The sequence below is a fragment of the Monomorium pharaonis genome, chromosome 3 (assembly GCF_013373865.1).
Source record: "Monomorium pharaonis isolate MP-MQ-018 chromosome 3, ASM1337386v2, whole genome shotgun sequence".
NCBI classification, from domain to species: Eukaryota; Metazoa; Arthropoda; class Insecta; order Hymenoptera; family Formicidae; genus Monomorium; species Monomorium pharaonis.
In genome coordinates, this window is record NC_050469.1 from 33189169 (window position 1) to 33216477 (window position 27309).

Genomic DNA, 27309 nt, shown 5'->3' on the forward strand with positions numbered 1-27309 from the left:
CTGTGTCTTGGCTTTGTCCAATTATTGTGCCGAAAGCTTGTGATTATTGAAGAGAATCTATTTTTTATTACAAACAACGTATCAAAAATACGATTTATCTTTATGTTATTACAGCAAAAGAAGGCAAGCTCTAAGACGATTTCTTTTCTAACGTTCGTTTAATGCGGAACCTAGTTTTTTTATTTTGCCGATTTGTTTCCAGTATCGTTAGAAGAGAGTCAAACCTTGCCGCTAATTTTCATGTAGTTCAAGATGTATCCGTTTCCACTACAACTTTAAGCTCATCATTATCTTGGTTTCAAATTGCCCACGTAACTCATTTTCAAGATGAAAATCACTAAAACGGAATTACTCAAACCATCAACATATACATTGATGTCAAACACTTTATTGATATTTTGAACTGTCTGCGCTGTATTGGTTCTATAACGGAATTTATATTCGAAAATAACACGAATTTTTTATTTATCCATGTTTTCATAGATTAATTAAAGTTGCTATAAAAAAAACAATTCAAAAAATAATTAAAAACCTAAATGTGTTTTAAAAAATGATGATATTTTCGAGAAAAAAAAACAAGAGATTTTAAAGTGAAATGTAAAAGATATCGACTCTCAAACTTAATATTTTAAAAAATCGGACATTTCATATAATGATCTAATAATTCAATAATTCAATAATATAGTATTAATAAAACAAATTTTTTGTTTTATAAATAATAATTAAGGTCTTTTTCTTAATTGTACAATAATTGTTGGAAAATTTGTTTATGTTAACCACTATTCTCATGAAATAAATGTATCTCTATTTTTGAATATGAAATACATAACCTGGCACTACTAACAATTATAGTAATTGTTAGTTGATGTGAAAGTTTTGCTGGTAAGTTTCTAGGCAAAATTAATTTGTTTTATTAAACAAAACTTGTTATCAGTTTAAGTATGTAAAATAAAAAAATGAATGAATAATACTGTTAATTTCATTATGGACAATACAAACAAATACATACACATATCATCTACATATCATTTTGATTTAAATTTTGTTTAATTTACACTGAGCTGTACTTTTTGGTGATTTGTGTGTGTGTGTGTGTGTGTGTGTGTGTGTGTGTGTGTGTTAAAACTCAACAATAAATATGACAAACATTTGAATAATATATTCTATCAAATTAAAATAAATACTTATGCTTCGTTATTAAGAGCTTATGGGCAGAAATTTAAAAAAATTTATTTTTTGAAAAATTTTCATCTAAAGTAGAACGTCATAGAAATGTTCCCTGAAAGCTTCAAGTCAATCTGATCAAAAATATAAACCTTTATGTTCCCGTCATCTGACAGGGTCGGTAAAAAAAACTTACATTCTAGCATAGAACGTTTGCGTTGATAATTCTATATTATTATTTGCAAAATAAATCGTAATAAAATAATACGAGAAACAAGATCATTAAAAAATTGCAAATTAAGGTCTAAAAGACATAAAGTTTTAATCCGAAAATGACACTTGAAACTTTAAACGTATTTGTGTTCACAATATCTCAGAAACTATTGCACCAATCTCAACGAAATTTTGCACACTTATTTCAGATATAAAAAGCTTATCCTTGAACAGAGGATTTGATTTTTCAATAACTACATCTCATTTTACAAGTAAAAAAAGATAGACAATTTTTTAAGCAAAATTCGTAACTTTAACTTTAAATTGCTGCCATTTTGTGAAAATTTCATATTTTTCAAAATTCTTCGTCCAAGGACAAGAGAAAGTAAGGAATATCATGTAGTAACAGGGAAAAAATTTTATAGTAAAAATTATTATGGTAAATAGTGAATAGTAAGTGTGGACTAAGAAAGAAATTGTGAAAATTTTTATTATGCTTTTATAAAATTACCGTAGTATTTATAATACTTATGACACAATTTTCTGAAATTTCTTCTTATGGTTCGTAGTTACTATCGTACATAGTAATTTTTACTATAAAATTTTTTTCGTGTAACGAAATCCGTTTGGTTTTTTGATTTCATATAATTCTAGCGTGAGTTAGCGTGAAGACAAATTATTTTGGAAGTGTCCCCGAAGATGCGGTTTTTTATTTATTTTTTGATATTTTTTAATGAAAAAATTACACACAATTTTCCTAATTTATTAACAACACTCATTAAAACAAAAAAAGTTATTAGTTAACTTTTTTAACCTGCATAACACTGGTAACATTTACTAATTGTGAGATAAAAATTGAAATGTGCATTATTGCTGACGTTTCAATGTCGAGGAAGTTAAATAAGCATTAAATAGCATTCAAACTATTGTTATCAAACGTTTCTTAAAGTCACAAACATAATTTTACATATTGATCTTTCTAAGTTAAACAATTAAAAAAATATTTTTTCAAATGCAATACAATTACTCAAAATAAAAGATTACAATTATAATTTTACAGCGTTCTTAATAAAAAAAGTTCTTGAGAATTTCGGGAAAATTTGTTTTTCCAATTTTTTTCTTTATTGTATCTTTCTGAAATTCTTTCTTTTAAGATGAAGTCATCTTTATTATTTTCTACGTCAATATAATAATTATCATTTGTCATTTATCATTTATATTCAACATGTTAAGCTATCATGCTTCTCGATATTCTTTTTAGCATTTACATGAATACATTTACATGAAAATATTCTTATCTGTTGCGTATGCACGGAAAAAATAAGTCAATTGTAGCAGCTAGAAATTTTCAGTTGGCTTAGTTCAGTTGAAGTAACATGAAGCTTATCTGCAATAACTGAAATGTTCACATTAACAAATGCTTTTGGTTGGAAAAATCGAAAATTTCTGTTATTAATGTGCTTACTACAACAGAAGATTCAATTATCACAGAAAAAGTAACTCGGCTATAATAATCAGAAATTTCAATTAGTTCAGTTTGGTTGCAGTAACACAAAGCTTATTTGCATAAACTGAAATACTGTTTCATCAACAAATACTTTCGATCGGAGGAACCGAAAATTTCTGTTATTAATGTGCTTACCACAACAGAATATTCAGTTATACGAAAAAGACAACTTGTAACAACCGAGTATTCTGTTGGGTCACTCTAAGCTAACCTCCCGTAGGGCAAAATTATGCAAAAATTACTGCACAAAAAATTGCATATTTTCGTGCATAAATTTCTGCAGTTTATACAGATTTTTGTACAAAGTTTTCGCCTTTAGAATTTTTCTGCAGAATATTTTGCAGAATTTTATGTAATTTTTTTTGAAAGTAAAAAACTTCAGAAAACATTCGAGATACGTACTACTATTTTCTGAGAACATACTGAGTACATTCCTATTTCTGCCCTTTTCTGCTTCGTAGAATATACTGAGAACATTTTGTAGTAAATACTAAGAATATCACTAGTATCAACGTAGAACCAATGTTAAAATATGCACGGTATATTATGTTAAGGATGTATCGGACATACAATCTTAAATAAAAGTGCATGAAATTTGAAATACTTAAATATCTACGCCTAACGCATTGTAAATCTAGATGTAAGAAACTTGAACGATAGTTGGAGTCTTATTTTTACTCTTACAAAGGTATTTTTTACGTATTTGCGAATTTTTTCACTTATGAGTTTAAACTTTTGACAGTGAAAATGCACAATTATCTCAAGTTATATTTTATTTCTTTAAAACGGTGTAGTGAAGACAATTGGAACTTGGCAGATATTTTCATCTATTCATATACTAGATGTACAAAAAAATTCAAAACATTGGTACTATTTCTTCTATATTTTTTTAGCTGTTTTATCCGTCAAGATCGTCCTTTTCCATAAGATAAAAAAGAATACCATGTAAAATCAATGAAAATTAAAGTAGTTATAATTCAGCAAACGTTTTATGAATGCGTTTTCAATTTTTTGCAGTACATTAGGGAAACTAAAAGAACAATTTCACAAATTTTTAGCAACTTTGTACCATTTTGAACTTCAGTCCGATACAACCTTAACTGGGCATCGGGTGATGACGACGATGACAATGACAATACCCGCGTGGAAATTTCGCCTTGCATATAGCTAGGTTCTGGATAGTTTTTCTAGATTCTGTCTAGCATCTATCTAGAAAAAACGGCTAGTAACCATTAGTATCATAGTACCAAACTGTATATGTAACTTTCTGAATCTTAGCCCCTAAACATATAATCTATCCAGGAAGTAGCTATAGTGTTTCTCGCTCCTTCCTGGCCATTGCATAAGACCAAGGATCAAGGGTTAAAATTTACATTCTTAGAATTTGGTAAAGTCAATTTATGAAAAATTAAAAATGACCCTTTTTCAGAATGACCAATTATGGTTACCATATACGAGAATCAATGATTAGAGTAGCGGAGAGTTCGTTTCCTACTACAAAATATTCGCTAGTACGAACCGAGATAAGAACAAGACTTTTGGCAATAGTAGCATGAAAACTCGTATGAGATAACAGAAAAAATTCAGTTGTACAAACTGCCATAAAGGTTACTATATACGAAAGTCAATAATTAAACCAGCGAAGAGTTTTCTATAATCGAAATATTCGTTAGTACAAACCAAAATATAGTTATAAAGAAACAAGACTTCGGCAAAAAGAGCATAAAAACTCATTTGAGATAACCGAAAACAATTGTTTTAGTAATAGAAATGTCCCACAAGAATATTTTTGTTGCTGCAACCAAATTTTCGTCTGGTTCCCAGGAAACAGAAAATTTCGGTTGTCACAACTATAATTCTGTTGCACCAAAGGAATATTTTTTTTCGTGTGAGCATAATAATTACCTGGAAACTTTTTTTATATTTTAGGTCAAACGTATAACACGTCAACAAGTGATCGTCAGTCGTCATACTTGCAAGTGTGGAAACAGCTTCGACACATTGCGAGAAATGACAGACTAAAGACGATCGATAGCTCCAGTTGCAGGAAAGCCGCGCAAAGAGCTTGACGATCAAAAGCTGTCAATTAGGTTTTACGAAAGCAAACAAGAAAACGTGCACAAGTTCTATGCGTACAAGTGCTAATATGACGTATCTGCGATCAATTGGGGAGGTGCTTTGGTTCTTGTTGTTGTCAATCTTTGCGATATTGGATGGCATTATCAGGTCATTTATTCCCAAGAGGTACAAAATGAAGAGCATAGATGGTGAAATCGCCCTTGTAACCGGTGGTGGTGGGGGATTAGGGAGGCTTCTTTCTCTCAGGCTGGCCAACTTGGGCGCCATCGTCATTATTTGGGATATAAACGAAGCCGGTGAGTTCAAAACAAGAAAACAATAAAATTATCAATTTTATAACCTTTTTGCAACAAAATGCAAGGTAAACTATTACATATGTAATTTAAATGTCTTTTCATGATCAATGGGACATATTTGTCTCACTTACGAAAATAATCATAATTTTACAACAAAAGTATAAAAACTTGTACTTTTTATTTGATTGTAAAACATTTAAAAAATGAAAATTTTATTATAATAAATACATATAAAGTTTATATACAGTTTATATGTGTATAAAAACTGTACGCAAGCTACGTTTCACATTCAGAATACTTCTACAGTTTAGGTTAAATGATTATATGTAGGTTAAATGATTACATGTTGTATGTATGTTTTTTTATGAAATAGTATATAGTATGTATATGTGAATTAATAATAACAATGAATAATGATACAGCACGTCACTTATGTGCGTATACGATGTTCGAGCGTTAAAACTGGCACTTCTACACAGAGAGAAAGATTTATTTAGATTTAATAAACAATTTTGTTTGACTATTTCAAGGCATATATTTTTTTGGTTTTAATAAATTTTATACACATTTTTTAGATTTAATGAAATTTAATAGAAACAAAGAAAGATATACTTTGGAATAGTCGAACAAAACTGTTTATTAAATTCAAAGAAATCTTTCTCTGTGTAATCTGTAATGATGATAAACAGGCAAATGACAATTGACGATTTTTAATTTCAGGGGCTCGATTCTTGAATTCATTTGCAAGAGAAACGTATTTGAAATTCTGTTCTTACAGAAAAGTTGGAAATTTATTGGCTATCATATAGCTTTTAACCAAAATTTACAATTTTTCTGTTACAGTGGATATTTGCGTATACGTTTCTCTTGCAAATGAATTCAAGAATTAAGTTCCAGATTTGTAACCACTGACCTCGAAATTAAGATGTAAATAAGTAATATCTTAATTACATCTTAATTTGAATAAATTTATCTTTGTTTTTGGTTGCCATATTGGATCCGTTATTCTTAATTTTACTATTTTGACTTTAAATTTGTAATCAGCGATCTCGAAAACTCTCAGAAGTATTTTAATATAAAACTTATCTCTTCTGGAGAAGTCGTGGCCACGAAAAAGTTAAAGTAGTTTTATAATCTATTCGGTTGAAAAAAATGATATTTTTTATGCCTGATTCATATATATAAATAATCTGTATGTCAAGCTAAGTTACAAAGGTCGGCTCTGACTACTATAGTGACTAGCAGTCGAAATAGAAAAGTAAAGTGAATGTCAATTTTTATGTAAACTGTAATTTTTATGTTTTGGAGATCGCTGATTGCGATTGTTACATCAAATTTTCAGAATTTTTATCCTTGCAATGGTACAAACTTATGCTTATTATTATCCACACAGCACTATATGTCCCATGAATATACGTTTTAAGTCCCAATGTCCCGAAACTAAAATGAGACATAAATAGGATGTGTTTTTTAAATATAAATCGGATATCCTAAGTGTATTATCCGTCGGACATTTGATGTACATCTAAGTTGAAATTGATTATCTTTGTATATGTTAATGTTTAAAAACATTTGTTTTTTATTACTGAAAAATTTTTAAATATTTAAAAAAATCAAATATATTTAATTTTTATTACTAAAATCATTTTATTAATATTAAATAAATATTATTTAAATGCCTTTCTGACTATAATTAAAGTAAAACTGTATGAAATGTTTCTTCTTAAATTTATTTATCAAATTATTTGATATCTTAATTGATTAATTAATATCTTACGTTTAATAAATCTTTATTATTATTGCTTTCTACACTTAGATTTTGATGTAAACCAAAAACAAAAGCCAATCATATTAAAAAACTGTTGAGTGCTCGTTGAACAAAAAAAAAAAAAATTTGTTGATAATAATACTATTCCATATAGGTACATAGTATCCCAAAATCATCCGATATCTTTATAATGGTGGATTATAGGTAAAATATTTTAATTTAATTTAAAATATTTAAACAAATATTTAACAAACATTTTAAGACTCTAATATGAAAATTTCAAGACTATTATATTTATATACTTTTTTAATATTAATAATTAATGTTTAAAAATCATAAAGATAATATTTTACGCGTTTGGACACAGTATTTACAAGTGGTACTACGATTCGGGCTCTTTTAACAATATCAAGATTTTATACAAACATTCACAAATATTATAATTTAATAAAGAAATTAGTTTTACTTCTATATGGAATCTGCACATCGTACGATTAATATCCGAACATATTATAAATTATTAATTTAGAAGCGAAATATTACATGTGTGAATATTGTAAATATCAAAATAAATATCAGAAACATTTGCTTTGTATAACTTTTACTTTTAAAAAATTTTGAATAAATTCTGGCACTTGAAAATTATGATACATAATCTGTGTGCCTGAAACACAAATTGTGTATAAAAAATTATTGTATTAAGTGACTATATTATTTGATATTTATTAACATTTTATTATTAATGTTTATTAACTTAATATTTTTATTAACATGTATAATATTTTGCAAAATATAATAAAGAAACTAAAATTAAAATTAATAAGAAAAACTTTAATTTATTAAAATATTAGTTTTTATTTAACAATTAAATTTAAAAAATTATACAATAATAGTAAATTAATTCTTTGACCAATAAATGTTTTCAACATATCAATAAAGTTAAAAAATTATTCGATTATTATATTTTTTGGAAATCTGTGTATTGAAGGCAATATAAATTATATTCATAAACTTGAAGTTTGAAAAGAGTATAAAGTATAAAATGAGTCTAAAAGTAATAATTTAAATAATTTCTTACTTATAAACTTATATTTTAATTATTAATATTATAAGAATTTTGTGTATATTGATGTATACTCTCTATATTTTATTATTATGTATTTTAACATATAAACATTTATATTAAAGTAACAATGTACTAATAATAAATTAGTAATAAGTATTATCTTACTATGTGATATTGTTTAAATTACGCAATATAAAAAAAGACAATTGTAAGAATATTATTTATGCAGAATTTATTTTTAAATAATTTTATAAAAGCAAATTACAAATATATGAATTATGGCTTTTTACTTCTTTAATCATTTAAGTTGATCAGTTTTAATAAAGTGCACTTTAGTTTTCTAGAAATAAGAAAGTGTCTTGAAAGATCTATATTGGTGACTTTTCTAGAGTAATTTTAAAAATCTAGAAAAATTGATAATTATCTAAGTTGAATACAAAATTTACCTACGTATAATAATCATAAAAATAATAATGAACTTGATAACTATGAGTTGCAATTCCAAGAATAAATTTGTTGACAAGATATAGAAATTAAATTATTATTACACATGATAAATTAATTTATTTTATTTTTATTTTCATGTATACCGATACGTAATTTAATAAAACGACTAAATCATGTCAAAATTAGAAACGTAACAATAATATTTAATTTTATATATTATTTTATATATTGTTATTTATATATTATTATTTTATTACGTAATTCTTAGAAAATTGAGTCTTATAAATTCTGATTTTCCTATTTATAATATCTAAAAGCTATAATAAAAAAATTGCATAATCTCCTTTCCTCTTTGTAATTTTTTTGAGAATGATTAAAATTATTTTTTTATTTTTTATATAAAATGTTAAGATTCAAAAAATCAGAAAAAATTAATTTTTTATTAAATGTTAAAACTTCTTATAAAATTCTTTTTATGCAATCATAAATATATCTTTTTCCAAACTATTCATTTTTTTATATATAAATTAATTGATTCCTACAAACGTTTTGCGTAAGAAGATATTTATTCAAAAATATGACTTAAAAAAAGAATGTGGTCAAAAATTGTACAATTTATAAAATATTATATATTTTGACAAAAAAATATGAAGTAAGTGAGAAGAACTATTAACTTTTTATTATTTTTTATGTACAGAATAATAGAATAAATCAATTATGTATAAAAGTCATAGCATTATTTTTTACAAAAAAATATATAATTAGTTATTATGAATAACATTTTTTAAAGCAGCCTTTATGTATATTCTTTCGCTAGTTGATTTATTTCATTATTTTATGCATAAAAAATATTTTAATAAAATAAACAATATTTTATAATTTTGATTATACATCAAAATATTTAATAAAACTATAAAAGATTTTGTAAATTACTTACATTTTATCGTTAGACTCTGATATTTCCTTAAATAAAATATTCGGGAGGGTCTCAATTGCCTACAAATTAATTAGCAATGTCATCGATTGTCAACAAACCATTTGCCAACAAATCTTTTACGTACAATACTTTTTACTTACAAATCAATTACCTACAACTTCTTTTGAACACAAATAAAAAATTAAGAGATAACGTACGTTTGCACACGCGAACTTTTGCGCACATAATTTTATCGCACACATGATTCAATTCATGGCAATAATCATGTGTGCAATGGAGCTTGTGCGCAAAAGTCCATGTGTGCAAACGTACGTTCTCTTAATTTTTAATTTGTATTTTGTATGTTATAGAATAGATAATTGATATATTGTAACCGATTTTATTTTCACTTTGTAACTAATTTTATTTGAAGTAACAATCATTTCACATATATAATTGTATGACCAAACTGGTTTCAACAAAGGCCACGAAATCGAAAGTGTTCAGGAAATGTCGAGGGTCGGTAAAAGCCAATAATACTAAGTAATGCCATAAACGCAAGGTCGATTGAGCTTCCAAATTTCAAGGTCAACGAGTACGCACAGCGAACATTAATGTCATTCAAATAGCTATTATAATTCATAAAATGATTGGCTTGTATACATACGATCTTCAAAATATTATGCATAAAAAATGAATGTAAGAATGTGGAGTATACAGTTAGTTTAGAATCAATACTGATTTAATTGTTTATTTTTATAATTAATCTTATTTACTATTGTTGTGTGTGTGTGTGTGTGTGTGTGTGTGTGTGTGTGTGTGTGTGTGTGTGTGTGTGTACAATACACATTATTATAATACTTAATACTTATAATAACTTAATACTTAATTACTTTTTTAAAACTATATTATTCTTAAATTATGCAAAGTTTACAAATTATTACAAAAATATATTATAAAATTTGATAAATTTAATATAAAAAAAGAAATCATGAAATTTTATATTTGCACAAAATTCGAAATAAAATTATACATATAATTTGCTCAAAGAAAAAATTATTTTACAATCTTTCGAGTTATTGTATAACACAGGTGGTCTCGCGTTGCGCATATACTTGGCGCGAGACACTACTGTGTCTCGTAATTTTACAGATTTTAGAAAATGTTTCAGATTTTTTAATACAAATTGAAATATCTTTTAGACATGTTAATTTTAAAAAATCTACATATTTTCTGGAATTTCTTATGGTAAATGTGTACAATACGGAGCCCGTTGACTTTGATGTATATATTATCAAGGTTATCCTCTTAAATAACCTTCAAAGCCTTTAGCCGTTACTCATTAATAAAATTAATTTAAAAAAGATTGCAGAACATACCATCTTTTTTCTAAAAATGTTTCTAAAAATTTGGAAAACTCATAAATCTATGTGGAATAGAACAATTATAAATTTCATCTCGAGCCATAATCGGATCATTCGGAGGGAATAACCTTGATAATGTATATCAAAGTCAGTCCATCGGTGCGGGCTTCGTTACTGTGCATATTTACTTTTTTTATACATGTAAATTTTAAAACCTTTTAAAATTTCTAAGATATTTCTTTTAAGAAAAAAGAACTTATAGAACCTAAAGAAGTTCAAGATATCTTTAAAGAACCCTCATAAATTTAAAGTATAAAAAATTCTTAAAAATATTACATTAATATATTACAAAAAATAATATTGCAATAATAATCTACTTACGCATTATCGTTTGCTAATTCCGCGACGACAATCGTTCACAAAGTTAACATATCAAGAGAATCATTCAGTGTAACAAAAAAGAGTTGACAACATTTCAATACATTCGATACATATATCTTTTTCATGTTTTTTTAAGAAAAAATAACTTATATTCGTACTTGGATGCTCTTATTATTTTCTTATCAATAATATAATAGTAGAAAAACCATGATATAAACTTTAATTATATTATTATTCCTTTATTGCAGTACATATATACTAATATGTACAGCTGCATGGTTTAAAAAAAATGTATATAAAATAAAATAATGTATGTTAGAACTCTATTTATCCATACTTTATTTGTATAAATAAATTTGTGTGTAATTCTAAGTATTGTATATAAATTCATAGCTAAACTCTTATTATCTGAATGATTTTTTGCAACTATCTAAGTAGTAAAGGGGAAATACTAATGAATTTTTATAATCCGAACGTATGGTTATCGAAACTGTTTTTTTCTTCATCATGGTTGGGAAATAAACGGAATTCACTTTACTATATTTACAAAAAATAATATACATAAAATATACATAAAAATACATAAAAATAATATAAAAAATCAATAAATATATAACGCTCGAATATGCTAAGCAACAAAATGTAAATAAAGATCAAATAGACGAGCTCTATAAGAAGTTGTAAATAAAGAAGAAATTTTATTAAAGCGAAAGATTTTTATAAAACGCAAAAATATTTAGGATTACGAAATGTTTCGACTTTACAAAATCATCCTCAGTCGCTTGTAATACAGATTTAAACATCGGTAATCGTCTAAATGTAATTTCTGATGGACCTTCAAGTCCTTATATCTTAAAAACTTTTTGAAATATAAATCTAAATAACTATACTTTATAAATAAACACAAATTACAAAATAATATTGAGCCAACTAGCTTTATATAAAAACTATTTTAATCACGAATATGCGGCGCGCAGTTTACATAAATTGAAGAGATTTATGATATATGTATATATAGTGTGTGTATGTTTGATTTTATTATATTTTACTATATTCCTCCTTTCGTTATAGTATTAAATGTTGCACGCGTGCTCGCGGAAAGAAAAGAACATTCCTTCAACTTCAAAAACTAAGCGGCTTTATTCGGGAATAAAAATTCAGACGTCCATAAGAGCTCGCAGACTCTTTTCAACTATTTGTTTATTCCTGTTGCCCAGCTCTTGATAGCTGATCGCCGCTGGCAATTGATATCGACGATCCGACAGCTGACTCGCGGTCGAGGAATATACCGAGCGACCCGCGTAACAATACTATCAGAAATTTTAGAATGCCCCGTATATATCGTTATCTGCACGTTGCTTCAATGTCAGTCTATTCGAAATCGTTGAAGACAAATATATAAGCAAACATCATAAACACAGGTTTGTACATTTTGTTGAGACACGTTTGGTTATTCGAGTACTTATCGACAAATTAAAACTTGGAAATTTGATTTTATTTGTAACTATATTTTAGACAGAGGATGTAAATTGCGTAATAACGTATATATAAAATATTTATGCAATAAAAAACAATTATGTATTGTTATGCTATCAAATGAATTAATATCAAATTTATTTTGAATAAATACAATTGCTTTAATTATTGTAACATACTTTTAATTATTTATTATGTTCCTTATCAAATTAAATTACATTTTAATCATTATAATATGACTTTATAATTTAAATTATAAAATAAACATGTCTATATAAAATTCATGTAATATGAGAATTACAAATAACTAATAAAATAAACCTTTCACAAAAAATGTTTTAAATAAATTTGTTTGGTTTTATGAGAAAGCACGTAGAAAAGTTAATAACGTAACACATTTAATTTTACAGAATAATTTCAAGATTATGTTAAGATTTTTTTTAAATATGAATTAGTATTGTTTTTTATATATTTTTAAAATCAAGTTCACAGTGTTTTCAAAACACTGGTTTTAAATTTATTTTGACAATACATAATTTATTTATTTATGAATCTTTCCGTTTTTATATTTGTTAATTAAGTCTCTTCAGACAATTTAATAAAATTGTCGAATAAAAATTACCGCAACAATTAACCTATTAAATTAATCGATATAAAATACAATTTACCTTTTGAATTATTTACGATTCTCACGTTACTATTTTCAAGTTACAAGAATCATCGTCTGTAATGAGAAAATTAAATGTTTTTGTTCAAAAGAAGAAAAAGAAGGAAAATAAATTGCGACTACTTTGATTTGTATCTCTTTCAAGAGTGCTGGTATTATTCTGATATATTAATATTCATAGATTTCTTCGGTCGAATATAATTAGCAAGTGTAATTACTAATCATGTTCAAAGAAATTCATCTTTCATATGAATAGATTATCTGCAGAAAAATATGATAAAGATTCCGATAAAACAGGTAAACACAAAAGAAAATTTAAATTGTGCAAATAATCTTTTGATTTTTTAGATGAATTCTCTGACAAAAGTATCAATTTTTTTTTAGTACATTTTACGACATAGCCGAGATCTCATTTGTATTATTGTGATTAGGAAATCTTTATTATTATTCTTTCATCTATTTAATCAATCGCAATTTTATTATTCGATAATCATTATTCAACGACAAAACTTGTCATCCTAAAATTAATTATAGAGATATTTGTACTTCTATTCCGCGGTGATGTGTAGATGGCGCGACGGCGATATTTAATACAACATTTGTATGGACAGTGTCACGATTTGATTGCTATAACCAATACAAAATACAGTTTATTTTTTTAATTATGTACGATTCTTACATCTTATGATTTTCAGTTGCATGAATTATTGTGTATAATGAGAAAATTAACTGTTTTCAAGGAAAAAAGATAAAAATATATATTGCAACTTTAATTTGTATTTCTTTCAAGAGTCGGTATTATTATGCCGATATATTAATATTTATTGATTTTTTTGATCAAATACAATTACCATCAACTAATTACAAATCATATTCAAAATTTATCGTACATGCAAATAAACACATTATCTGTAGAAAAACATAATAAAAATTCCGTTAAAACAGAGCTTGAAAGATATATACTGTAAATTAAAAATAATTTTTCGATTTTTTAGACAAATTCTCTAGAAAAATATTAATCTTTTTCAATACGTTTTACGATTTGTGATATAATCAAAATGCCCACTTTTACTATTGTAATTAGGAAATCTTTATTATTATTTCCTCATCAATTTAATTAATTGTATTCCATTTTTTAACCGATAAACTTTATTCAATAACAAAACTTTTGAAATAAATTATAGAAATATTTGCAATCATTCCGCTGTTGTGATGTGCAGACGTAGCAATGATAGTTGATGCAACATTTGTAGACAGTTCTATGAATGTATCACGATTCTATGAATGTATCTTCTCTCGTGATAGTACATTTTTTACGCAATTTACTTAGCATGATTTAAAGTATTAAAATAGAAAGATTATATCACCTCTTTAATAAACTATATTTTTTAAACAAAAGCTAAAAATAAAATGTTGAAAACAAATTTAAACTAGCAAACATTCTTCATCAGATGGTAGCAGTTTTTATAATACTGTTTTGTTTTTATGAATAGTTTTTGAATAGAAAAGTTTTTATGAATACATAAAATTATTTATTAAAAGTAAAAATTTGTAGGAATTTTTATTGTTTTGTACAAATATAAATTTTTTGTAGAAATTTAAAAAAGAAAACCATAAATTACAATTTTCTCAAATAAATTTCTCTGGATATATTTTTTCGCTTAAGTTCTTCTATATCAATTTTTTAATTATATATGTTTCATGTTTTTCTAACAATACTTTGAATAATTGGACAATATCTATTGATTTATCACACATATGTATCCATAAACATTAAGTATTTATAGATCATATATCATGACGTGATAGTTCTCGTATTATCTTCAAAGTTAAACAACGTCGGCGCGGCGCAGCGGCTGACAATTAAATGAGTGACAGTTTTTCTGATTGCAAAATTTGAGCAATGCTAGGTATGTGATTATGATTTAGCTGATCGTGCTTGCTGAGTAATCGCAGAAATTAAGAAATAGATTGTGAATATAGATAACTTTAGGAGAAAACAACGTAAATCAAAAATTTTGTAATCATGGATAAATATATATAATTATCCATAATTACAGGAAAGACATATTTGATATATAATTGTGATTTTTTGTATTTTATTGTAGTAATATTTTTTAATTTTTGCAAAATTTTGTACAAATTCTTTCACCAGTAAATTCACTATTTTTGTTTTTAGATTCGAATTCTACGAGAAAAAAACCTATCAGAATCGATTGCCATTGATCTGATTTTTTTTTACCTAGTGTTATCGATGGATAATCTACTCATTATATTTTATAAATATACAATTTGCACAAAAATTATCAAAATTTTATTTTCACATTTAAAGAATTTGTTTTTAATTCATCATTTTATCTGATCAAATTACAAACATATAAACTAAAGGATTTTTACTTCTTCAATTATCTGAGCAAATTATACTTTTATATGTATTATTATATTGCAATATGTGTTGTATTTAGTTTCAAAAAATAAGGGATTTTATTTTACGATGTCAGTATTATGACTTTCTTCTACCATGTCTAAATATCGACATCAAATCAGACATTATCTTCAGTTTCCCGTTCAATGACAATAGAAGGTCATATTCTAAGCAGAATTCACTCGAGTTCATGGACGTATGAGAAGCGACGCATTGAATTTTAATCTGATACTGTGAATGGTTGTGCATATCATAATCAACTTTATTATGGAGATACGTATACTTTCTACCACAAGATTATTGATATTTTTACATTTTCAATTAAATTACACATTAGAAAAAATTAATCAAACTCTTTAGAAATTTGTTTTTAATAAAAAAAGCAAAGAACATTTTCATCTCGATGACAGAAATAGCATGACATTCAAGGTCTACGAGTCTTTTCGTTTAGATAGATTTGCAAACTGGTTATTCGATACAAAAATAAAATATTAAATGAATATCTATCTTGTTAAAGTATATATATAGTGTCATGTGTACAATATTATTTTAACTATAACGTAAATTTTATTTAGAAGAGAAAATATATATAATATATAATACAATAATATAAATTTATATGTACACACACTTACACACACACACACACACACACACACGCACACAGACAAAAAATATAATTTATCTTTCTTTTTCTTTTCCACAAATAGATGCATTGACTTATTTGTTAATGTGTTAAAACTTTTTTAATATTTTCTTTTTTTTCCATTTATTTATTGCTTTTTTGGACATTTTAGAATTTTTTATTCATGAAATAAATTGAATATCTTGGGAATTGCAATTAAATTGTTTAAAACCATAATACTTTATAAAAGTATATTTTTTTTGTATGTATGTGTGTGTGTGTGTGTGTGTGTGTGTACGCGCGCGCGCGCGCACACACACACACATACATATACAATTTCTTTACATATATATATATATATATATATATATATATATATATATAAAGAAAATATACTTTTTTAACATATTATGGTTTTAAACAATTTAATTGCAATTCTCAAGATATTCAATTTATTAGTATCGTCAAGTATTCATGTTTTAATTACTGTTAAGAGAAATCGATTTGTAGTGAAAGTACTGTAAGAGATGATTTATACATTAGTATTTTTTATCTACTATATGAAAAGAGTAATTACTCTTCGGACGAGAAGCCAAATAGCGGAAAAGAAATTGTGAAGGATAAAACTTTCTATTCGTAGATTTTGACACGCATGATTATTAATATATTATATTTTAATTTATTATAAATATATACAACACACACACACACACACACACACACACACACAGATATGTATACACAGAAATAATTTTTTTAAATTCAATAAATTTTTTAAATTGAAAGAAAACATGTATATTAGAATGGTCTAATTAAACTAATATTAATATTTGAATTAAAAATACAATTATTTATAATTTTATTTTTCAATAATATATACTGTTTATTAAAATAAAAATATATTTTTAAAATAAATTTTATTGTTGCTATAACAATTTTGTTATGTTAATAAATATATTGTATTATTGTACTTGAATTGTAATTTTGTTGCGTCAAATATCTTTATTATTTCAGTAAAACTATTGTGTTAAATCATTTATAATTTACAACAACACTTATGGCATCATCACTTTTTAACTTTTTTAATAACCAATTTAAACTATGGCTTCTTTTACTATATTTTTTATCTATAGATTTAAACTATTTTCGCATGATAACAAGAAATTAATTATTCATTGCACTGGAACCATCGCATTGGTAAATTTTTATAGTTTGAATTCTCTTTTGTATTTTCGACATTTATTCCGTTCTGACATGTTAAGTTGTGTAACTGTTTTATGATTTTAACTTCATTAAAATGTTAATTTATTTATTTTTTGAAATTTAATAAGTGTGCTAAGATATTTTAATTTTTATGGCTTTTATATGTATATCGCTAAATATTTCTTAACACTAAATAAATCTAAACATTCAGTTTTATATCTATTGATTATGAATAATTTTTTTAAATTTAAGATATTACATCTTTATTAGCTTGTTGTTGACCTAAATTTATCTCAATCGTTTTTAACAAATAACATATTTTCATGTGTGTTTAAGAAATTTTTAACTTATTCATCATAATTATTTAGTGACAGATAATATTAATATTGGCGTAATAGAATTAAAATTTATTTAAAAAACTATTCTGTTTTACGATTTTAAAACAGTAAAGACGATTGAAGTTTGAAGTTTTAATGAAATTTTAAGTAATATTTTCAGATATAATTAATTTTTTTTTGTCAACACGAGTGTAAATATATAGTCATTTTTGATTCATAGAAAAAGATGGACTGATAATGAGTAAGTCACGAAACCTGGAGATCACGTAGAAAGATGACAGTTGATAATAGAAGAGAGAAGAGAGACGATTGCGTGAATCATCAAATTACAGAGGAAAAAAGAAATATGGCAATTGCTGTCTGTTTCTTTCTATTTGATATCTTTACTGCCTGATGTTAGATATACTCATTGTCGGGCTATTCCTTACTACATTATGTCTCCGATGTATTTTTGCTTGCTGAGCACAAATCTTTTATACAAATTTGGATATCACATCACAATTAAAAAAAAGGCATCAAAGAAAACAAAAACAATTGTGGGATTTGTCGTTTCTTTGTTCCTTTAATATTTTTTTTTTTAATTGTGACGTTATAACCAAACTTGAACGAGGGTCAAGGGAAGAAATAAAAATACATCAAAAGTGACTATTTATGTTCGTGCAAAACATTGTCAGTGTAATTATAATTTTAAGTCTTATTTGCAACTTTATTTTTTTCAACATTAGAATTATTACATGATAATTATAATGTATTTTTACAAAGAATAACACATTACCATTTCCGGGAAAAAATGTTTTATATAAAAACATATAAATATATAAACATATATGAATATATTTTATATATATTTATATGTTTTTATATAAAACATTTTTCCCCAGGTTTCTTTTAAAGTAAAACATTGTTTTACAAGTGTGTAATGTCATAACAAAGTAGTTGGAAATTAACTAAGAAAGCAACAATGATTTTGCAATATCAAAATTATCTTTCTTTTTAGCTTGGAACTTTCTTCCGTATTAGTGATTCGATGTCAGTGTTTTGTTTATATCTTAGCAATATAAATTTATTATACGCATAATTTATTATCACTAGAACATTACAAGCGCGCGCTGCGCGCGCGCTATATGACTTTTTACTTTAAAAATAATAATAATAATTGCAATTTGAATTTCTCTATCTTTTGTTTACATTAATCAAACGTCTTCTGCAATTTTAAATAAAAAAAATGTAAAGTTTAATTATACATACATACCTACATACCTACTTGCATACTTACTGCTATCTAGCTACCTAGCTACCTAGCTACATATTTATCTAGTTACGCTCGCTCGTTTGCTCCCTTTCTTCCATCTTTTTTCACTTACTCACTCACACACTCAGTCACTCACTGGCTCACTCCTCGCTCACTCCTCGCTCACTCGCTCACTCCTCGTTCACTCGTTGCTCACTCGCCAGCTTGCTCACGCGCTCACTCGTCGCTCACTCGCCAGCTCGCTCACGCGCTCACTCCTCGCTCACTCCTCGCTCACTCGCCAGCTCGCTCACTCGCTCACTCCTCGCTCACTTCTCGCTCACTCACTTGCTCACTCCTGGCTCACTCCTGAATCACTCCCGAATCACGCCTGGCTCACTCCCGGCTCACTCCTCGCTCACTCCTGGCTCACTCCCGACTCACTCCTGGCTCACTCCTGGCTCACTCCCGGCTTACTCCCGGCTCACTCCTCGCTCACTCCCGGCTTACTCCCGGCTCACTCTTGGCTTACTCCTCGCTCACTCCTCGCTCACTTACTCGCTCACTCCTGGCTCACTCCTGAATCACTCCCGGCTCACTCCCAGCTCACTCCCGGCTCACTCCCGACTCACTCCTGGCTCACTCCTGGCTCACTCCCGGCTTACTCCCGGCTCACTCCTCGCTCACTCCCGGCTTACTCCCGGCTCACTCTTGGCTTACTCCTCGCTCACTCCTCGCTCACTTACTCGCTCACTTCTGGCTCACTCCTGAATCACTTCCGGCTCACTCCCAGCTCACTCCCGGCTCACTCCTGGCTCACTCCAGGCTTACTCCCGGCTTACTCCCGGCTCACTCCTCGCTCACTCCCGGCTTATTCCCGGCTCACTCTTGACTCACTCCTCGCTCACTCCCGGCTTACTCCCGGCTTACTCCCGGCTCACTCCTCGCTCACTCCTCGTTCACTCCTCGCTCACTCACTCACTCACTCCCGGCTCACTCTTGGCTTACTCCTCGCTCACTCACTCGCTCACTCCTGGCTCACTCCTGAATCACTCCCGGCTCACTCCCAGCTCACTCCCGGCTCACTCCTGGCTCACTCCAGGCTTACTCCCGGCTTACACCCGGCTCACTCCCGGCTCACTCCTCGCTCACTCCTCGCTCATTCCTCGCTCACTCACTCGCTCACTTCTGGCTCACTCCCGGCTCACTCCTGGCTCACTCCTGAATCACTCCCGGCTCACTCCCAGCTCACTCCCGGCTCACTCCTGGCTCACTCCAGGCTTACTCCCGGCTTACACCCGGCTCACTCCTCGCTCATTCCCGGCTCACTCCCGGCTCACTCCCGGCTCACTCCTCGCTCACTCCTCGCTCACTCCTCGCTCATTCCTCGCTCACTTCTGGCTCACTCCCGGCTCACTCCCGGCTCACTCCTGGCTCACTCCCGGCTTACTCCCGGCTTACTCCCGGCTCACTCCTCGCTCATTCCCGGCTTATTCCCGGCTCACTCTTGGCTCACTCCTCGCTCACTCCTCGCTCACTCACTCGCTCACTCCTGGCTCACTCCTGAATCACTCCTGGCTCACTCCCGGCTCACTCCCGGCTCACTCCTGGCTCACTCCTAAATCACTCCCCGCTCACTCCCGGCTCACTCCCGACTCACTCCCGGCTCACTCCCGGCTCACTCCCGGCTCACTCCTCGCTCACTCCTTGCTCATTCCTCGCTCACTCACTCGCTCACTCCTGGCTCACTCCCGGCTCACTCCCGGCTCACTCCTGGCTCACTCCCGGCTTACTCCCGGCTCACTTCTCGCTCACTCCCGGCTTATTCCCGGCTCACTCTTGGCTCACTCCTGAATCACTCCCGGCTCACTCCCGGCTCACTCTCGGCTCACTCCCGGCTCACTCCTGGCTCACTCCTAAATCACTCCCGGTTCACTCCCGGTTCACTCCTGGCTCACTCCTAAATCACTCCCGGCTCACTCCCGGCTCACTCCCGACTCACTCCCGGCTCACTCCCGGCTCACTCCCGGCTCACTCCCGGCTCACTCCTCGCTCACTTCTCGCTCATTCCTCGCTCACTCACTCGCTCACTCCTGGCTCACTCCCGGCTCACTCCCGGCTCACTCCTGGCTCACTCCCGGCTTACTCCCGGCTTACTCCCGGCTTACTCTCGGCTCACTTCTTGCTCACTCCCGGCTTATTCCCGGCTCACTCTTGGCTCACTCCTCGCTCACTCCTCGCTCACTCACACAAGCACCCCATCCAAGTCGCTAACCCATGTGCACACTGCAAACAAAGTAAAGTTCACATATGTTTGCAGGTTTTTAATACAATGTCTGGTAACGGAATTAACACTTACTCATTTTACAAGTACACCCATAAAAAAAGTAAACAAAGACATTGCTTCGCTGTGGTCACGCACAAACACACACACACACATTTAAATTTTTGTCTCCAAATTATGGATTTTCTACTTACCGACATTTAAAAAAAATTTTTTTGAGTTGCCAAAAATTCTTGCATATGTTTTTTTTCACTAAATGAAATTTCCAAAATTTGAACTAAATTGGAGATTGGTCCGTTTCGGAAGCTAAATTATTTGTACATATTTTTATGTCTGAGTTTGTCAGGTATTAAAAAAATTATGATAAACATTTATAAAAATATTTAAAATAAATATTTATACCATTATTATCAAAGAATATAAAAAATATTTCAAGTTTATATACCACTAGACACCACAGACGCGTGCTTCGCGCGCGCTATTTAACTTTTTATTTTTTACCTTTTAAAAATAAATTACAACAATAAATGTATAGATAATATTTATACAAATTTGAGAGCTGTCAAAATTCAATTGCAATGACAGCTACTCTTGCAACACGAAGTAAGCGCAGCGAACCAATTGGCATCGCGGAAAAGCGACAACAATGATCTTCGAGAAATGCGAGCAATCGACTTTACATGCCTTTTTTTAGATATAGGATTGAAATGTATCGAATTATATAAAATTCAAGTCATAGCAGTTTTCAATTTTTATTTTTTCCAGGCATTGAGGAAACTGTTAAACTTGTCCAAACAGCTGGAGGTACGTGTTACGGCTACATTTGCGATTTGTGCGATCGGGCAGACGTATATAAAAAGGCTAAAATTATCAAAGAAGAGATCGGAAAGGTAATAAACGCAATTGCGTATTATTTTGTTTGTTTTTATTGATGTTTGCTTACATAAAATTGAAAGAGATACAATACTGCCGAGTTTAAATGTGTGCGCGATAGAAAACATTTTTTGCTACGTGTGTGTCGAAAAGTGGTCCTTTTTGTAGCCCTCTATGTTCAAGTCTCCGATTATATATATACGGATACTTTCTTTGCACGTGTAATTCATTTTCTCATCAATCAAGCATGCGGAAAACTCGTGCAGCAATCGTTTCCGCATGACAACTGCTTCCAAATTCTTTTGGCACTTGATCATTTTGTCACACCTACCCCTTCATTTTGACACTCACGTCGTATCACAAGTAACTGTCGCTTTGTCACTTTTGCGAAACCTAATCTAACTCTAATTTGCAAGTAAGGAAACAGCTGATCTGCACATATAACACACAATATTTTGAAGTTGAATTGACAGGTTATGATTAGGATTAAATTTGCGAAAGCGACAAAGAGTTACCGTACGCGTGTCGCGAGACGACGATGAAATGTCAATAACATTTATAAGTGTTTGCAAGAGTTACCATATGTGTGTCGTGGGATGACGTGCCTACCCAAACAGTACAAGATACTAAAAGACGAAAAGACATCTTTTTTAAGTTGTCTTTTAGGAAAGACTAAAAGATGATTATAAGACATCTTTTATAGTATTGTCGAAAAGACAACTTAAAAAAGATGTTTTTTGTCGACTTTTTATAGTTGTCTTTTCGGCAAAGCAAAAAGTGGACTAAAAGATATCTTTCCGCTCGTCCAGTTGACGAAAGCAATACGCTACGTGCGGATTTGCTCGCTAGTTAGTGCGCGGCGTCGTCGATAGATGGCTTAACTCTTTCGGGAGCAATGTGCTACATATCGGCTACATAAAGATCATCCGTAGCGTGGTTAAGGCAAGCAAAAATTAGCTTCTTGTTCCTGTCCGATGTGAAAGAGGACTGCCACACAGTACTTTTATGATTTACTCATTTTAATTGAGTGAACGATTCGCTACAAGAAAAGTGAATTGTTCACTCCAGTTGAATGAAGAGTTCACTTATCGAGCGAAAAATCTATTCTTATAAGAAATGAGATGTCACGCCACTTCGAATGGCCGTATTTTCATCACTAAGACGACTAAGGGTTCTGGCAGACCAGCGCGATTTTGCAATACACGATATCCAATGAGAGCTCTGCTTTTTAAAAAAAACAGCTCTCATTGGATATCGTGCGTCATAAAATCGTACTAATCTGCTGGAGTCCTCAAAGATATTTAATATCAGACGTCTTTTAGTCATCGGTTATAAGATGACTTTTTGTGGGACATAAGTCGTCTTTTAGTCATTTTTTCGTCGACTATAAGTTCTAACTAAAAGATGTCTATGACGAAAATTTGTCATCTTTTAGTCGTCTTTTATACGTCTTTGTGCTGTCTGGGTATTGTACGATGCAAGTGTCAGAATGCTTAAGAGAAAGTAAAAAAGTAATGAACCGTGCGGGATTTGAGAGAAAAATCGTGTGGAAATGATTTCTGCACGATTTTCCGCACACTTGATCGGTAGGGAATGAGTTACTTATGCGAAAAAAGTGTTTGTGTTTACAATCGGCGACTTTGTGGCTGGTAGAAGATCACGAAAAGAAGTATTTTCAATGTAAATATAGCAAAAAATACGGTGTGAAATACATGTGGATTGACTCTTTCGTACTCGTACAAGCAAACGCCCGAGCCGAAGGCAAGTACATCCATTCACCGCATTTCTGCTAAAAAACCGACCTTCCGCACTTGTTACACAATATATGTACCAATGTTAAATTTTCAATATAATCAAGCGTTGATTTAACATAATGTGATTGTATTAGAACACACAAAAATTGTATCTTTTAAAAATGCCAAAGTGCCTCGATTCAAAAATATTTTATACTTAAAATAGCTTCATATAAATATTTTTAAAATTAGGTATACATTATTCTTAAAGTAAATTAAAAATTCTTTTTAATTGAAAACAAATTTTTGCTTTAATTAAAAAATAAAGTTGCATTAGTTCAACACTAATAAAGCACTAATGTGTTTTAACTCTACTTCTTCTCTCAATGAGTCTTTTTGCCAACTTTTTGCTAACTCAAAATAGATTTAATACAATTTAAACATATTATCTTTCTTAAGTAAAAGTTTTTACAATTCTATCTTTCTTTTTTTTTGAGCTATTTTATAGACTGACAGTTCAATTTAATATTACATATTGATGGCGAAGTCTTACTTTCTTCCGCGCTCTTGGCGAGCCCCTTTTATTTATCCGGAAAGTGCATTTTGTTTACGAGAAACACGCCACGTAACGGTAGATAGTGAAAAAAATACCATCTTAAGAATAAAATATACTCCATACATATCTATTTATTATTGATATGAACATTTCTAGTTAAAGACAGCATTTCATGCTCATATCAAAGCATATAACGTTCAAGAATAAACATTTACTTGCAGCAAGGATTTGTCTTTTTGTATAAATACTTTGATCTTAATTCTGAAAGAAATGTACATAAACGTTTGACAATAATGGTATATATTAAATTACAAAAACGAAGTATAAATTTGCAACGAACTTTTTCGATCATCCCTACACTTCAATCATAGACAAAATACCCAGATAGCCAAATGAAGGCAACGTGTTGTCATTTTGCTGTCACTTATTCCCTATTAATTTCATCAAACTAAAGCCAAGGTGTTTCCTCAAACTGTCTGTTGTTCTGATATTATGTGAAATTCTGCGTTAGAATTCAACAAACTGACGGCAAGTTATCAACATGCATGCACATTTGCTGTCAATGTGATACGTTTATTATTGATCAATGCATGCACTTACAATTTCATAAACTCATGAAGGTTATTTGCCCTCCTGATGCTAACTTTGTTCCACGTTAAATTACAATGACAGCAAATTGTGGGCAAGTATACAACATACATGCAGTGCATTAATTTGCCCGATATGTTCAATCTCGCTTGGCTATCTGGGTATGAACACTGTTTTATTTCATGATTTTTAATCCATCTCGAAATTTAATCATCTTCCTTTTGCTTTCTGACATCAATAAAATTTATTCTTTTATACTATTATTTGCTTCTTTTGGTATTTTATTTCATCCGATCACAAAATAAGACAGTACGGTTTATAATAGTTTATTTTACTACGAAGTGTAAAAGTACAAGAATTAACGGATCTTCAGTGAATAACAAGATTATTTCTTTTAAATAAAATGTATAAACTTTTGATTTTTTAAATTTGACACATACAATGCAATAACACATTATAGTCGGACATATTTTCATCCATCTAGCTCACCAACTCGAATAGGTTGGAAAATATGTAACTTATGCAATTCATGGGAAATACGGATCACGATCTTCTCGTACTCCGTTGACATCCACACTCTTGAAATACCGTTAAAAATGATTTTAAAATAAGTTGAAAAGCATATAGATTATAATTGTAGTAAGAATTTACTTTAAAAATCCATTTGTATGTTATAAACTTTAATACTTGATACGTTATAATTATATATACGCGCGCGCGTATGTATACAACGTATATATACAAATGTAGATGATTTAACTGTTGTTAATATTTTTAATACCAATATTCCAAATAAGTATAATTACTGGCCAATTTAATGCTGTCCAATATTATTTTTATTTTACATTTTTATAAGGGTTTTCATGTAAAATATTCGATAATTAGAATGTTAAAGTTAATTTTTCTGTTTTAACGGGCTTTTTTACTATCTGAGTAACTCACGAATGCTTGAAAACACGAAAGAAACATGTCATTATTCAGATCGAAACACAAAAAATCATGTTTAAAAATTAAAATAAAAAGATGCATTCTCAGGACATAAATAATCCGCGATTTGCCGTCACTATTCATCACACGACGAGAACTTTTTTACGATATTATGAAAGTGTCTACGTTACGCCATAACGTTGCGATATGTTGGGCTGGATATGTGGACCCGACTTATTTTACAATAAAATCTATGAAGAAACGTTTTTCGTCGTTTTATACATTCTTTGGCATAATACTTTGTGTCCAGGAATGCAACATTAATTATACGTCTCTCTTTGTAATCCTCACGTTTTCACTCGAGTGCAAAACATTCGCTGCTTCCTTGCAAGAAAAATTTGCACAAACTTGAAATGATACTTTATCACACAAGACAATTATCCCCCCCCCCCTTTTAACACATTGAATAGATAAATTGTATGACAAAATCCTTGCATAAATTTACAATCTGCATTTATGTAGTATATTTATAAAAATAGATATAGAAATATTAAATTAATAAACTTTCTTTTATAATATAAAAACCAAAGTCTATATAAACGAACATAAACAGTAAACCTAATATCAAACTATAGTTTATTAATCAAATATGATGTAACAAAATCTTATAATGTTTAAAACAGTTTTAAATGCGCAATCTATTACTAACAGATTTAAACAATAAACGAAACGTTTCCTTGACGGCTCCTACCAATGTTTATTTGACATTTTCTTCAAACCGATTAACAAATAATACATTGTGTTCACAATCACGTCGATTTCCAAAAATTATACACGTTCTCAGAAGTTTGCTCTGGATATACTTCATTTTATCTTTTTACATTTGTCACATAATTAATGCAAGTAAGTTCACTAAGTTCTGGATAGACTTACGGTTTATTACTAAAAAATAACAACAAGTTATTTTGGCTTTATCGTTTTTAGATATTTCTGACTTTTTAAAAGAATAATAGACGATTTATCGCCTTTTTTTGATTACTCATCCGTTCCTTGACTCTTCTGGTTTTCGCTTAAGAACGGGAAAAGGATTATTTTACTGGACTGTGTTATTTTTTGACGACGAACGAAAAAAATACCATCATAATTCAAGTACTTTTGTTATATTACACGCATAAATAATGT

General features: G+C 29.8%; 1 protein-coding gene across 5 annotated transcripts in view; it reads left to right on the forward strand.

Moving 5' to 3' along the window:
• LOC105832401 (short-chain dehydrogenase/reductase family 16C member 6) overlaps positions 1–27309 on the forward strand; it is a 43041-nt gene that overhangs the window by 6233 nt on the left and 9499 nt on the right. For all 5 annotated transcript variants that reach the window (XM_036284724.1, XM_036284723.1, XM_036284725.1 and 2 more), the window contains exons 2-3: positions 4814–5259; positions 22216–22340. In XM_036284724.1, the coding sequence (XP_036140617.1) occupies positions 5013–5259; positions 22216–22340 (372 nt within the window). In that variant the 5' untranslated portion in view covers positions 4814–5012. The remainder of the gene's footprint in view (positions 1–4813; positions 5260–22215; positions 22341–27309) is intronic.